General features: G+C 40.6%; 1 protein-coding gene across 5 annotated transcripts in view; it reads left to right on the top strand.

Moving 5' to 3' along the window:
- Window positions 1–14,742, top strand: part of SLC25A13 (solute carrier family 25 member 13) — a 99,944-nt gene that overhangs the window by 15,971 nt on the left and 69,231 nt on the right. For 4 of the 5 annotated variants that reach the window (XM_040550246.1, XM_040550245.1, XM_040550247.1 and 1 more), the window contains 2 exons: window positions 8,268–8,320; window positions 12,229–12,370. In XM_040550246.1, coding sequence (XP_040406180.1) covers window positions 12,262–12,370 — 109 coding nt within the window. In that variant the 5' untranslated portion in view covers window positions 8,268–8,320; window positions 12,229–12,261. Of the gene's footprint in view, window positions 1–7,505; window positions 7,523–8,267; window positions 8,321–12,228; window positions 12,371–14,742 lie in introns of those variants that run through there. The other variant, XM_040550249.1, reaches the window with a different exon arrangement.

The following is a 14,742-nucleotide window of genomic DNA, read 5'->3' as shown; positions in this document are numbered from 1 at the left end:
TCCTTATAATCACAGAATTACGAGTTACCTAAAAGCAGAGTTTGTGTTGATACCCCTCTATGGCGCTGCTGTCCACTGCAGGTTTGTTTTCTTCGGAGAGCAGCAGGTTCTCACTTGGTGCTGTAAAACAGTTCTGCCAGCTGGCAGAGACCTTGTATCACAGCGTAACCTCTGCAACACTGACAGTCGTGAGAGAAAAGCCAGGCGAAACCTTTTGTAACACTGTTCGGGGTGTCTGTGACTGCCATTATTCTCTGGCAAAACAGAGTGCCAGGTAAAATTCATGTTGCCCTAACAGCCTGCCACTTCTCCTTGTTGAGTTTTGAGTGATACGGGTGTCTGTTTTTCTGCTGCTTCCAGGAACTCATTTTGGTCTTGCTGTTACACGGGAGAATTTTGCTACCCTTTTTGTCTTTGGGTTAAACGCCTCTTTTCCTGCTCAACATAAGCCCATAAGCCTGAGCTAGAAAGCGAATTGCTAGCGCTGGGATAACTGCTTTTGGGAGCTGAACGTGAGGGTGATGTCGTCCTGAGCTTATGGTCAATGCACTGGTTGTGCAACAGCACTGTTGTAAGTCAACAAGCCCTGGGAGAACCAAAAGGTAAAGTCTATAAACTGGACCGAGGGAGCTGCCAAAGACATGTTAGCAGGCTGATATTTGTCATGCTTAGGTGTGCCTCCAGTTCCGAAAGGAAGCAAAAGGGAGAGCAAAGTCAGAGTAGTAGCATCCATCATAATTCGTTCACATGTGGTGAGCAAGAGAGGGGGATTTTTGAAGAATGCACGTGAGTTGATGAAAAGGTCATTTGGCCATTATCATTTGGAAACAAACTGGTTGTTTTTATTGAAGAACCCCTGATATATCTCATGTGCAATTACTGCATTTGTTCAAGTGAGCAGTGATCTCTATTTTAAGAGTCAGTGAGAAATGTTAATAGTACGTAATGCCATAAAACAGCTTGCTTGTGGATCTTCGGATTGCAATACTGAAGGTCATCCCAGTAAAAATGTGTTGTAGAAGAGGTATGAGACAATTCGGAATACTGCTTTGAGGAAGAAGATGGACTGATGAGCACTTTATGGTAGGTGGAGAAAGTGATGGAAGAGCAGACCTTTCTCTCCTAGCAACATGAAAAGTTGAAGAGAGATTTCATTTTTTCACAGAGTTGTTTCCAGCTTCAGTTTCTCACTGCAGTATAGCGCTTCACATTGTATCATAGGAATTACAGCAATTGCTTCTTTGTCCTAGTCCGAAGGCTGACTACCAACTAATAGTCTGGTTTGTTCCTAACTGTATCTTCTAGTATGTGCTTAAATTTTGAAATGGATAGTACTGGTTGCATTGTGATGCTTTTCCCTTTTGCTAAACATTTTTGCAGAGCGATGACTGTGCCTAGCTATTTTTACCTTAATATTGGGCCAGCTGTATGGTCCTTCTGTTTTTCAGGCCTTTAATTTAAGAAACCTGTAGAAGTACAGTCTTGAATGCCTTTTAACAAAGAAATAATTAGCTATTCTTTGAAATTCTTGTACTAATTTTCCGTAAGATATTTACTACTCCCACCTTTGTTTCTGCACTTATTTGGAAGCATTTGAGGAACTGGACAAGTTACGTATTTGCAAGGTGACGAGCATTTTCCTGGGTGCATGTCCACTGTATGTTGGTCCCCTGATCGTTTGTATAAAAACACTATCATTTATTGGGAATGTCCTTGTGCAAGAACCAGCTTACAAACAAGCCAGCTGCAGTTGCTTTGGGACTTTGAAGGTAGGATCAAAGGTAGCAGGTAATTGCCCAATAAAGTAGATCTGCTAGCTTTGATGCACTTGGGGAAGTGAGGCTTCCACTTACCCTGGTGCTGAAGCTGGACTGGGAATTGTCCAGAGATTTGTAATTGTGACAGATTGAAGATGGATAAGAATAGTTTGGCTTGAGATTTGCTGTCTCTATCAGCTAGCATTGTTTTTTCTCCTTCAGCACGGTGGGAGGTAGGCTCAGCACAACTCTCCAGTTTCAGGAGTTTAGTCGGTGCATACCAGATCAGCCTGTAGAATCCAAGAAGACTTTGTTGATTAGCGTTAACAATTCTTTTTCTTAGCTTGATGGTCAACCTTAGGTGTTACTAGACAAAGGAATACAGTAACTGCTACTTGGATTGGTAAGCCTAAACTTCTGCAGAACATAACTGTAAGCCCAGTATGTTCAACTCTTGAGGACGAAAGCTGTTTTTAGAAAATATTTTTTTTGTCTTAAGGCTGACCATGTTCTCACCGATCAGACTGAATGTAATAGGACTACCTGCTTAGTACTTATCAGCTTCTCTGACTTTACTTCTTACCCTAACCCTTGGACAGGTATACCAAGTGCTATCTGATTGTATTTTCCTAGGAGAGAGATGCAGCGTACTATGAAGGAGGTCTGGCGAGAGGGTTGCTTTGATCCAGCATGCTGTGCCAGCTCTCTTTGCGGTTGTCTGGTTCCCTGCTCAGTGAGTTGGTCTACATCTTGCCCGCAGACTTCCCAGTACTGCTGAATTCTGCACAGATGGCTTTCCATTTCAGATCGCAGTCAAGTCCTTTTGCTTGGAGTCTGTGCAGAAAGAATGACAGTGCTTTTATTGAGGTGAGAATAGGCAGAAACATGTTGGGCTAATGGAAAATGATGACTGGGGAAGCTGGAATAAGAAACAGTGCTCTGACAGATGTTGGTGCAGAACACTGCTTACGATGCTGTGTGTGATAAGGGAGAGTGACCAAAAAGAGTTGCTAGGTTAGAAGAGTTTTTGTGTGTGTTTGTGTTAACATTAGTGGAAATGTGGAAGAAGAACGTTTCTCATCTATGTAAGCAAGTCAGATGTATCAAGATTAAAACTCGGGTGTGTTTCAGCATAATACACCAGTATTAAGAGACTTCTAGTGTGAATTCAGACTTGGTGAGTAGCTGCATTTTACCTGGTTTCTGATATTCCAGTCATTCATTTAAACAAGAATGTAAGGTCAAACCCTCCTTTGGAGCTGCACATTTTGAGTGTATATGTGCACTTTTAGCCAGAAGGAAAGGTTATGATGATCTAATCTGACCTCTTACATAAACTGGGCCACATGTGTTTAAGTCTTACAGGTGGACTCAATAACTTGTGAGGAAACTGAAGAATATCTCTAGAAGACATGAGGTTTCAATCTTGGCTTGAGGACTTTTAGTGGTGCAGAGTACATGTGTTCCGCAGTCATGTTTAAGAATGGAAGTACTTTAAAAAAAGTACTCCTAATTTCAACACGATGCTACCAGAGTCTGTGATCATTTCTTAGGCCTTTCAGTAAATATCTCTCAGTACGTGCTTGTAGACAGCGTGCTCTAGAATTAATTAAACCGAGCTCAGCAGTGAGGCGGCCCTGCCACAACTCCAGTTTTGTGCTTGAAGAAGAGCTGCTCGCCAGCCTCTTACCTGCTTGGAGTCAGGAGCTTTTAAAGACAACGAGGTAGAGAGGAGCATCTTCACCGTCGTCAACTTTCTCCTTCCCACCCAAGCTGTGTTGAAGTTAAACTGTGAGGAAGAAAGCTGTTTCTCTCTTAATCTTTGATTGGGACTTCCTGTTGCTGGGACTTGCTGTAATACTGTAGCAAATCCCAGTTCTTGGATCCCTATCGCTTTTCTACTTTTCTACACTTCTCTACATCCAATGGTGTCTGCTAAAGTGATCTTTTTACTGTGATGATGATTAGTTCAGATGTTTTCATATTTACCATTGGGATAATGCTATATTGGCATTATTAATTCTAATTTTCGTGTCCTTTTTCTTGTTGCCCATGTCATTCTTCTTTCCTGAGTGAAGCACAGTCCTTTTGTACCTTTTGTATCATATACCATTTGACAACTTGTTCCTTAACTTGTTCCTTCTGTCTTATGTATGGCAATATATCAACAGAGTTGACTGGAAACTTAATATAGTTTTAATTGATTTTGGGTTCTGTTTCCTTGCATTGTTTTACAGTTAAATATTCGTGGAAAGAATCTGTTTTCATTTGTTTTTGAGGGTGGAAGGAGTCTGAAAAAGTATGTCAATGTAAATCGAGCATAAGTCAACAAGGAGAAAAGATCTCCACTGGAGAAAACTGAGTGCACCCTCAGCAAGTTTGCCGATGGCACCAAGGTGTGTGGTGCAGTTGACACGCTGGAGGGAAGGGATGACATCCAGAGGGACCTGGACAGGCTTGAGAAGCGGGCCTGTGCGAACCTCATGAGGTTCAACAAGGCCAAGTGCAAGGTCCTGCACCTGGGCCAGGGCAATCCCAGTCACAAATACGGGGGGTGGAGAATGGATTGAGAGCAGCCCTGAGGAGAAGGACCTGGGGGTGTTGGTGGATGAGAAGCTCGATATGAGCCAGCAACATGTGCTTGCAGCCCAAAGAAAGCCAACCGTGTCCTGGGCTGCATCAAAAGCAGCGTGGGCAGCAGGGCGAGGGACGGGATTCTGCCCCTCTGCTCTGCTCTCCTGAGACCCCACCTGGAGCCCTGCGTTCTGCTCTGGGGCCCCCAGCACAGGAAGGACATGGACCTGTTGGAGCAGGTCCAGAGGAGGGCCATGAGGACGATCAGAGGGCTGGAGCACCTCTCCTGTGAAGACAGGCTGAGGGAGCTGGGTTGTTCAGCCTGGAGAACAGAAGGCTCTGGGGAGGCCTTACAGCGGCCTGCCAGTACCTAAAGGGGGCCTGCAGGAAAGCTGGGGAGGGACTCTGTGTCAGGGGGTGTAGTGATAGGACAAGGAGTAATGGCTTTAAACTAAAAGAGGGGAGCTTTAGATTAGATGTTAGGAGGAACTTCTCCACAATGAGGGTGGTGAGGCGCTGGCACAGGCTGCCCAGAGAAGCTGTGGATGCCCCATCCCTGGAGGTGTTCAAGGCCAGGCTGGATGGGGCTTTGGGCAACCTGGTCTGGTGGGAGGTGTCCCTGCCCATGGCAGGGGGGTGGAACTGGGTGATCTTTAAGGTCCCTTCCAACCCAAACCATTCTGTAATTCTATGAAAATGGCCTGAAATTAAGATCCATGTGCAATAAGTCCAAGAATACGAACAGCTCCAGCATGTGAATCAACCTGCGTGTTGCTGTCCCTCATTTAAAGAGCTTTCCCTTTCTCTGTGCTCCCTGTGTCTCCCTTTGCTGAACAGTATTGCAAATGGAAGAGCTTAGGCATTTTTAGTTCTGTTCTTATACTGTGTGTGGTATGCAGTGCTGGCTGGTTTTTCTTACCTGTCATGTATCCACCTTAGGAATGAAAATCCCTGTTTATGTTTTCTGTACGTTAGCCCAGTCTCTTCTGTAGCATGTCCTGACTTTGCTATAATTTCTGTATGCTGCTGTCTTTTTTTTTTTTTTTAAATAAATGTTAGTCGTTGGAAAGCTTTCTTCACTAAGCCTTACTTAATAAATAGTATTTTTTTTTCTCAAGTGATAATGTCTGTTACAAAACATCTTTTTGTGAAGAGCAACAATAAACCTTATTTCCCTCAGGCCTGTTCTATCAAATGCCTCCTCACACAATTAAAGAGATGTCACGTCTATCAGCTCCTAGCTGGTTTTATCCCAGGCTGGATTTGGCTTTACGGTGAGAAAACAGAGTAAAATAGATACCTTCTTCCAGTAACAAAACATGTCATGTAGACCAGCTGTGTGAATGTGGAAACATCACCTGAAGGAGAAGCAGCTTGTACCTGTGGGGCAGTGCTGCTCAGCTAGCTGTTGGCTCGCAGCGCTCCTGAGCTCTCCTTCAGCTGCTTGCAGAACCGGGAGCAGTTTTCAGAGTGGCCCTGAAAGCAGCACTTTGACCTTGTCCAGAAGGGAAATCTGCTAGCATGTCCGGCATCAGGATTAGTTCTTGTGTCTGTGTGTGCAGCCTGAGCTTAGCCCGCAGCAGAGTATGGATGGAAGGCTGAATTCAGTATTTCTCTTAGCACTGGTAGAGCTGCACTGGCATCAGCCTTTCTGAGCTGGGACATAATGTCATGGAGGATCTTTTCCTTGCTTGGGATCACATAGACCTTTCAAAGCAGCGGTTTGGTGGGTGATGCACTAACAAACCCATTATGGAGTGGTAGCCATCCCATTCCTCGCCTGTTTCCCAGGAAATAGGAAAATGTGGAAATAGGTTGTGGGAAGTGCAGGGAAGCCATGGTCTGCAGCCACCGCTTGGGCCTCTGTGCATTCACTGATCTGACCGCCTTCAGCCTCTCTTTTAGTACATGCTTTCAAAAAAACTTGCTGTTAACAAATATATATATATATATATATATAACCAAAAGGGGGCTGAAAAATGGCAGATGGACCGTAAGCATGTTTTTGTCTCAAGTTTCCCAAGGTTTTATATAAGGGAAATCAAAACAAAAATTAGTAAAAGTACAATTATCAGCGTGTACCCATTTCCTTTGGTCTTCTCATCCCTGTGATCTTCTCATCCCTGGTTTCTTTATGCTTAGATTTCTGGGACAGTGTAAAACTTTAAGGTGGATGAAAAGTGATCCTGATAGTATTTTTAATAGATACAGATGTTTGAGGTATCTTTTGTTTACCCATGTAGAGGTAAGATTCAGTGCTGCAGCAGTATAGAAATGTTGTTTTTTTTCCCTCCACAAAGCTCCCAGTACCTCTAGAGTACTGGATTTTTGCAAATGGGGTTAAAGTAAATGTCTGCTTATTACACACTGAGTATATTTAGAACAGCTTGTACAGTAGAAAATACACATTTTTAGTTTCCCAGCTTCACAATTATACTTTGATTTTTTGCAACTGCCTCCACACAGATTTCTGTGCAAACGCAGAATCAGAACTCCAGCTAAGGATTTTGTCAGTCAAGTCCTAGTATAACTTCAGGTGTGATTTTTCTTTCTTTCTTTCTTTTTTTTTTTTTTTTAAGTGTACATAAGAATCCCTTTTCATATAGTTTTCTTAAATATTCCATGTTATTTTGGTATTTTTTCTGGCTTTTGTTTTTTAGTTTTTCAAAGACCCATTTAGGGTGGGGAAAACCATAGTAAAGATCCCTCAGTAATTCTATGGGTGAGGATATAATCCTGCTGTACAGACTTTTATTTCCCCTTTCTGTCGTTTGCATCAGTAGCCTAGTATGGAAGTGCACTTGCAGTCTAGCTTGTACATCCACATTTACAGTTTACTTTTGCTTTGGAAAGCCCAGAAAGTAGGTAGACATGTTTTATCATGTTTAATTATAAACCTTTTGATGTTTAATGTTAGGTGAGGATGAGATTTTGTGTCTCGCCCTTTGGCCTTTGTTCCCCGCTAAAGATGTTTTGATAAGTTTTTTGAAAAATCCAGGTAGCTTACACAGTAATTTTTTTGGATTAGAAATAGATTGATGTGCTGAGTTGCTGTCAGATGATGGTTGTTTATGTTGGCAAGCCAAGGGTATTTATCAAGTTATCTTGAAGAAAGAATGGGAAACTCTATAGCAGGGCACAGACTGAAGGGATGAATCCACTTACTGCCAAAAACAGCAAATGGATGCATGGTATGTCCATGAAGAAAATAAGCCTGTTGGGCTTACTCCGTAGTACATATACAATATTCCTTATTGCTTGTTTGGGAAGACAAACACAAAAAACACACACACCAGCAAAACCTTTCTAATTATTTTGTGTTTTAGGTTGTAAGTGACGGGTTGTCTGATCTGCAGAAAATCTAGACACGGTGCTTTCTGACTTTCAGAAATGTCTACACTGTAAGTTTAAATAATTAAAAGGTTGGAAGTAGGAGGTAGGTGTACAATAAAACAAATAATTACATTGGAATTCAGGTCTTTAGGGAGCTGCTTTCCTGGACAGGTTAGTAAGACCTGAGTATTTTATTCTTGCCATCTGTCAGCTGGGGGCTGGCATGTGGTACTCTGAAGTTCTTATATGAGGATGCTGGAAGTGTAAGAAGCTATATGGTAAGATGGTATAAATGCTGATTTCAGCAGGAGGGATGTTGAAAAGATTTGATGCTTGGATATCTATCTATATGACTTACTAACATGTGCTTGTTTAAGAATTGCCGAGCTGCAGAAGGGAAGCAGCTACAACAAAAATGTTGAATAAATTAGCATAACTGTGAAATGAGTAAAATAAATATGACCGGCTAAGCAGTAGCTAATTTATCTAAGGTGAAAATTTATTTTTCATCACTTATTCTGTTGTTTGAATTTTTTCTGTTAAATGACACTTTGGCATCTTTTCTATAAATTACGGATATTAATATATTGTATTTACTTGTAGGTGGCTCTAACCAAGAGAGCTGATCCAGCTGAGTTGAAAACATATTTTTGAAGGTAGTATAAAGTAAATATTTTACTCTTTCTGCTTAAATTTTCATATCTTTTGCTCCTTTATTGCTGCATACAACTCTTGATAGTTTTTCCAACCATTAATCATTCACTGTATTATTACCATGTTAGACTTAAATACCATTATCATAATTTGAACAATGCTCACCAAGAAGTCAGATACCATTCCTGAGTGATTATTGTATTGACTCAGAAGAAGTATTACTATCTTAGAGAAAAAAATGCATTGTTCAGAGAATGGGTGGGAGTTTCAGTATTGTTCCTACATGTGGTAAAATGTAGTGTAGACACCTTGCTGTTAGACCATTAGGTAAATTTTCTTCTCCCATCCTTGCTGTCTTCCCTCAATCATGGTTATTCCTGCTTCTCTAGTCTGTAGAAGTATTGGGAAGATCACCTTTTGAAGTGGCGGCCCTATTTATTTTTTAACTAAAATCCCTTCTGTGTTGACCTGCTATAGACGTATGCAAGTGATTAATGTCGTGTGCTTGCCTTGTCTACTTGGAGAAGTGTGCTACAAGGTTTTACTGGAATAAGGCATTCTTTGACCCATTTCCTAAATTTAAAGAAATATTCCTAACCCTACAAAGATTTATTAGTAAAGTGCCAAAAATAGTTTTAGTACTCTGATATGAAGAAAAATACAGAAGTTGGGGTAAGAATACGTACGTGAGGTAAGTGCCGCAGTGCTGCAGAGAGCTCTTGTATCTGATTTATTTTTTATTTTTTTATGAAAGAGTTAAGTGCCCTAAGAGAGCTAATACCATTCTGAGTTCTACCCTCCTCCTTCCATCTCTCCAATGTCATACTTCAGTCTCCCTGCACTTCTTGGCATGTTTTCCATTGGCCCTTGTGATCTATTATTAACAGTATGTGTAGGTGTCACTATGTATATTGTCAGTATTTATAGTTTTATCATATACTATCAGTATTTATAGCTCTGAAATTAGATTTGCAGTTGGGAAAGCTGAGATTTAACTTATTAAGCCCTGGAACTGCTATCTGTCAGGAGACTCAAAAGACTCTTGAAAAAGAATGGGATTTTCATAGGTCAGTACTGGAAAAGCAAGACCAAGGCATAATAAAAGGCAGACGGGGTAGACTTAAAAAGATGGCAGCACTGAGGAGGGGATAACATGGCAGAGAGAAAGACTGGTCCCTTCTGGAATGTGAGGAGTTTGGCAGAGGGTTAGCACACTAACTGCCACCTCTAGCTCCTCGTCTTCTAGTTTTCTCTGAAGAGTAGGGGTCCTCAGTGGAGTACAGTAATAAGTATGCAGTTTGTTCAGTATAGTACAGAAATTGTCACGCTATTCACTGAGAAGGAAGGATGAGTGAGTGAGGTATGTTGGTTTGTGCTCTACATGTAAGCTACGGCCGGAGTATTAAATTAAGCTGCTTCAGATGAGTGGTGAGGCCAATACAGTTGCTTCTCCAGAGTGTGGGATCTTCACTTATAAAATAACTTGACAGCCATTTTTCTACTTCAATTAAGAGTTAGAAAATAAGATTCCCAGATAGGAAATGTGCCCAGTGTATAGAAATAAAGATGAGGCTAGCAGTTTCAATACAGTTGATTACAATAAACTTCTAGTATTTTAAATATATCAAAATCCCAATAAAACGTTTGCAAATCTTACTTAAAATGGGGTTGAACTGGTTAATACTTGAGTATCTAAAATGTATGGAAATAAGTTACCAAAAAAGCCATTAAGTACTATTGTATAATATCAAATTCTCTGTGGGTATAATTGCCAAAGTGAGGAAAAATACAATTGTAAAGAACATTTTTTTAATGTCTCTCCTCCAAAACCAATAGAATTGATGTTTTTTTCTCTTTTTGTTATGATAATTTCCAAGAGTAAGCTTACTTTTTCAAAGTCTTCTACCATAACCCCTAAGAGATTAGATTTTAGTGAAAGTGATCAAGCTGACATTTTCCAAGGTCATTTTCTATATGTAGTATAGAGAACGTGATTGGATTTCAAATACACTTGAGTAAATCACAATGACAAGAAACAGGGGGACACTGAAACCTTGTGCTGTTTTCTGTTATTGAGTGCCCTAGCAGGGGGTTAGCCTGGAAGAAAAAAATGAAATATAGAAGCGTAGACTGTCTGACTTATTTGATTTGTTTCTCAATAGCAGCTGTGTTAAAAGTTTTGAAGCTGGGTTTCTGAAAGATTCTGTCTTCCTGCAAATGATTACATTGAAATCAATTGATCTGCTAGTTCTTGTAAAAGTATACAATTGAAAATTCCTTACAGTGTAGCAACTAGAAAGCTTGTCTTGTGAACAGTGTCTATTGAACGTGTATCCCTAAATGCTAACCAATATAGAGATGCCAAAGCAAGTTACGTATTGTTTGGGCTTGCTTCTCTGAAGCCTTGATCCTTGGAGATATTGCCGTACCTGAAGACTGTATTTATATAGCACTAGAAGAAAATAATCTACTTACTGTTACACTTTGGCATCCTCTGAGAGTTATATGCGTACTGCAGTATAACGGCACTCGGCAGGCACCAGCGTGGCTCTGTGAAATGAAAACTGGCAGTTTCCTTCCCTTAGCAGAGGCATAGCAATGTAAAACAAAACACACGGCTTTGAAGTACGCTACAAAATATCAATAGGCAACTAATTTATTTATTACTTTTGGTGTGGATAATTCTCTGTGGGGAGCTTCAGAAATGGTTTATTATCCTACCTTAAAAATGCTAGAGGAATTAACAAGTTACTTTGCTGTTTTCAGTGCTTGTTTGTTATCCTGGGATAGACCTTTCCTTGAAGCTAACAAACAGTTCTGCTAATGTTTTTAGATTATGTATCCTTCTTCTTTTGTCTTAGTTGTCCTTATTTTTTTTTCCCTTCCTTAAAAAAATATTTAGGGTTTATTTCAAGTTTGCCCTTCTGCAGAAGGTGAGAGCTTTAAAATTTGAGGGAAGGCTGAGGAATCAGGGTAAGAGTGGTACAAAAGGCAATTTTATTTACGCAGTATCTTCAAAATATTTTAATATCAAGGAAAAGGAATATGTAACTTATTACTGGAGGCCTCCCTTGGGAGCAAATACTCTTGGATATATTGAACACTGTATCTGGAGTAGTATGCCAGTACCTGGTATTGGATACTCTGCCACTGCCAGCAGTGTTTGGTGAGGGCCTCAGATCCCTCTTCTTATTTGTGCATTGTGCTAAATTGCCATTTCCAAGTTCTTGTTTTCTCTTACATTTTTCTGCAAATCGCTTTTCTTTGACCTCCTTTCTTTCAGCAGTTCAACCAAGGAAGAGTAGTTGTAGGTTTTCCTTTACTTAGGGACTAGCTGCAGCTGAATTTGGTGTGCTGGAGTTGCTCCAAAACAGCACCCCCAGGTGGACACTCTTATGGGATCATTTACTCCACTAGCACAGCAAAGTCATTTCTCAGGTGTAAGCCCACCTTTTCATGCCAAAATAGAATGGCTACACAAAGGAGTCGTTTCAGATGAGTAAAATATGGTGGAATATCCCATAGTTGTTACAGTTTCAGTGGACCTAAAGTTCCACATGCATGTTTGCAAATGCATGTGTGTTTCAGTTCTACTTCAAAAAACCCACCACTAACAACAAAATCAATCCATACTGGAGTGTTAACTGTTTCTTGACTAAACATGGTGAAATTGTTGAGATGATAAACAAATAATGTAGCTGCCACTCTCCTGGCTGGGAAGCAAAGCTTTTGGCTGTTGTAGTATTCCCCACTTAGTCTGTCCTGCTTTGGTGCAGTTTTTAGGTTCTTCACAGCAGAATGGTCTTTACCTGCTGTAAGCCTGGGGCTGGTTGGGTACTCTGGATAGTGGCAATAAAAGTGCCTGGAGAAGGATACATTTGAGTCACCAAATGTTATATTCATTTAACAGTATGCAAGTGTGGAGAAGAATGGAGAATTCTTCATGTCTCCTAATGACTTTGTCACTCGGTACCTGAAGATAATTGGAGATGGAGTGCCTAATACAAACACTGTACAGCTCCTTGCGGGAGTAGTGGATCAGACAAAAGATGGTAAGTTTTCTGTTTGTTTGTTTGTTTTCTTCTCTTTGTTGTTCATTTATAAAATGTAAAACCATTCCTTCCAGCACAAGGCTGGTGGTTCTTGTTTTTGTTTGTTTGTTTTGTTTTGTTTACTTTGTTTTGATGTTTGTTTGCCTGCAAATACATAAAGGAGTACAGCATCTTTAAAGTGGAAGGAGTAGAAACAATGTTTTGGGCTGCCTGTAGCATTTAGCTGAACAAACCATTTTCTGTCTACTGTGTATTTTTAATTCATTGAACCTTTCATGTTTGTTGGCTGGTTCCCATAACTTCTGCTTTCCTTTCTGTCCATGAGTCTTTCTGTCTCTGTTTATTTCATGTATTTGTCACAAACACATTCAAATAGCAATCCAAAACAAGTTTAGATGATGTAGGAAGAGATCATAGAAAAAAAAAGTGCCTCTACTTTGGTTTGACGTAGCATTGCTAAAGGTTTTTGCCATTGCTTTTCCTCAAGACGGAGGAGGAAGGACAACGCTATTTAGTGAGCCACTTTGCAAACATGGGATGACAGCAGTGAAGTTGGTTGCACATGGCTTGCATTTGAAAGGCTGACTTTGCCAATAGGCAAGATTAGCTACCCCTCCATCTTCCTCCCCCCTTCTTTAATGAAACCCTAGCTTTTGCTTCTGGTACTTGCCCAGGCAAGCTGTCTCTTCGCCCATATGAATGCATTTTTTGAATCCTGCCTTTAAAGTATCTTTAGAGAAACTTTAGAATAATTAGCTATGGACTTAAAGTCTGTAGTTGTGGTGTTTTTAGAAACCAGAAAACTTCAGGCATGACTCATATCAGTGGTTGCAGAGAGTAAAATGGGAGATAAATAAAGCATGACTAGAGAATGCAGGCTTCCTAGGGAACAGATGCACGCATAACTGAGAACTTTTAAAATAGTTTCTCTGTTCTCTTTTCTGCTCAGGCAGCCTCAGGTATTTGGCAGCTGTGCACCTTAAACCTCATAGACAAGTCAATGTAATTATTGTTATCCATGCAAAAGAATCCTGTAAAAGGTCACATTGGTAATGTTGGCATAATGGCAGCAAGAAAGTGGTGGCTTCAGATAGTGTTTGACAGAAAACATTAAGCTTTTTTTCAGATTTCTTCCTTTGGTTTGATGTCTGTAAAAACCGCATTTTCTAGATTGCACAGATTCAAATCCATTTTGTAGTAAGACGATTGTGAGTATAATACATGCCTTGTAATTTGGACCTCCCTCACAAGCAGAAGCTGGTATCAGAATGAGCAAAATATAAAGCTGTAGCCTATGTGACCTTGTTGACAGGTTGGGATTTTGTAATTTGGTGTGATCCTGCAGGAGTTTTGCATTTTTGTAGTGCACTATTGAAGCTTCTAATTGCCACTTTCTGCCACGGGTAAGGATTGTTTCTGCAGTCCAGACTGCAGTGACGGGACTGCATGTTCCTACCATGATTTCGGAAGAGTCTCTTGTGGTATTCAGGCCATCTTCTTACTTAGCTGCTACACTACTATGTAAAAGAAGGGAGCAAGTTCAGAAACTGATTAGCGGTCATCTTTCTAATCTGGCACTGTAGCATTTTTTTTGCCGTGTCGCCAGACATTTGTACCTTGTGCTGGTGGGGTATAAAGTACTTCTTAGAGTGATCATCGGAAGCAGGGACAACTTGCTTTTTGGTTGCTAGAAGGAAATCCCCTAAGAATGTCAACAGGACCTATTGGTCTTCTCTTGAATTCTTTCCAACTTGGCAGTCCAGAGATTCTGGTTTTAAAGTGAAGTACAAAACTGCTTTTGTGAGGCTGGTCAGTGTTAAGGTCATTAGAGTCTGCTCAATACTTCGGCTTTTTTTCTAGTAGAAAAAAGAAGGTGGCTTGCAATAGCAATGAGAAGTTAATTTTGTTCTAGTGTTAATGGCTTAAAGTAGTGCAGTACTGAAAATACTGCTACAGTATTTCTGTAAGTGTATTTGCACTGTAGGGGATCCCTGGTTTTGTTCTGAAGGAGCAGAGTGTGAGCTCAGAATCACCAGCGTTGTTCCTGGCTTCGTTACTATGGTTTTTAATTCCTTTGGATTCTGCTGAGAAGTTATGTGTAGATACCAAGTGTAGTCAGTGAGAAATACTGAAGTCTGTAACTCACGTGGGTGAAAGGCAGACAGCATGAGAACTACGGACTTGTTAGTAGAGCACACAGATTGGTACAGGGTGGCTTACTCCAGAACTGAAGAAGTCCTTCAGTGTGAACGGTGGACATGGAAATGAACTTCATGCTTCATTTCTTCTCTCGTCCGATATGATTACTTAGCAAATGATCGGCGTTTAACAGGTTCTGTAAATTCTGTGGTATAAGAGTGGTAGAGAGCAGA

Source organism: Cygnus olor, chromosome 2, assembly GCF_009769625.2.
Source record: "Cygnus olor isolate bCygOlo1 chromosome 2, bCygOlo1.pri.v2, whole genome shotgun sequence".
Classification (NCBI taxonomy): domain Eukaryota; kingdom Metazoa; phylum Chordata; class Aves; order Anseriformes; family Anatidae; genus Cygnus; species Cygnus olor.
This window is presented reverse-complemented; position numbering and strand designations above follow the sequence as displayed.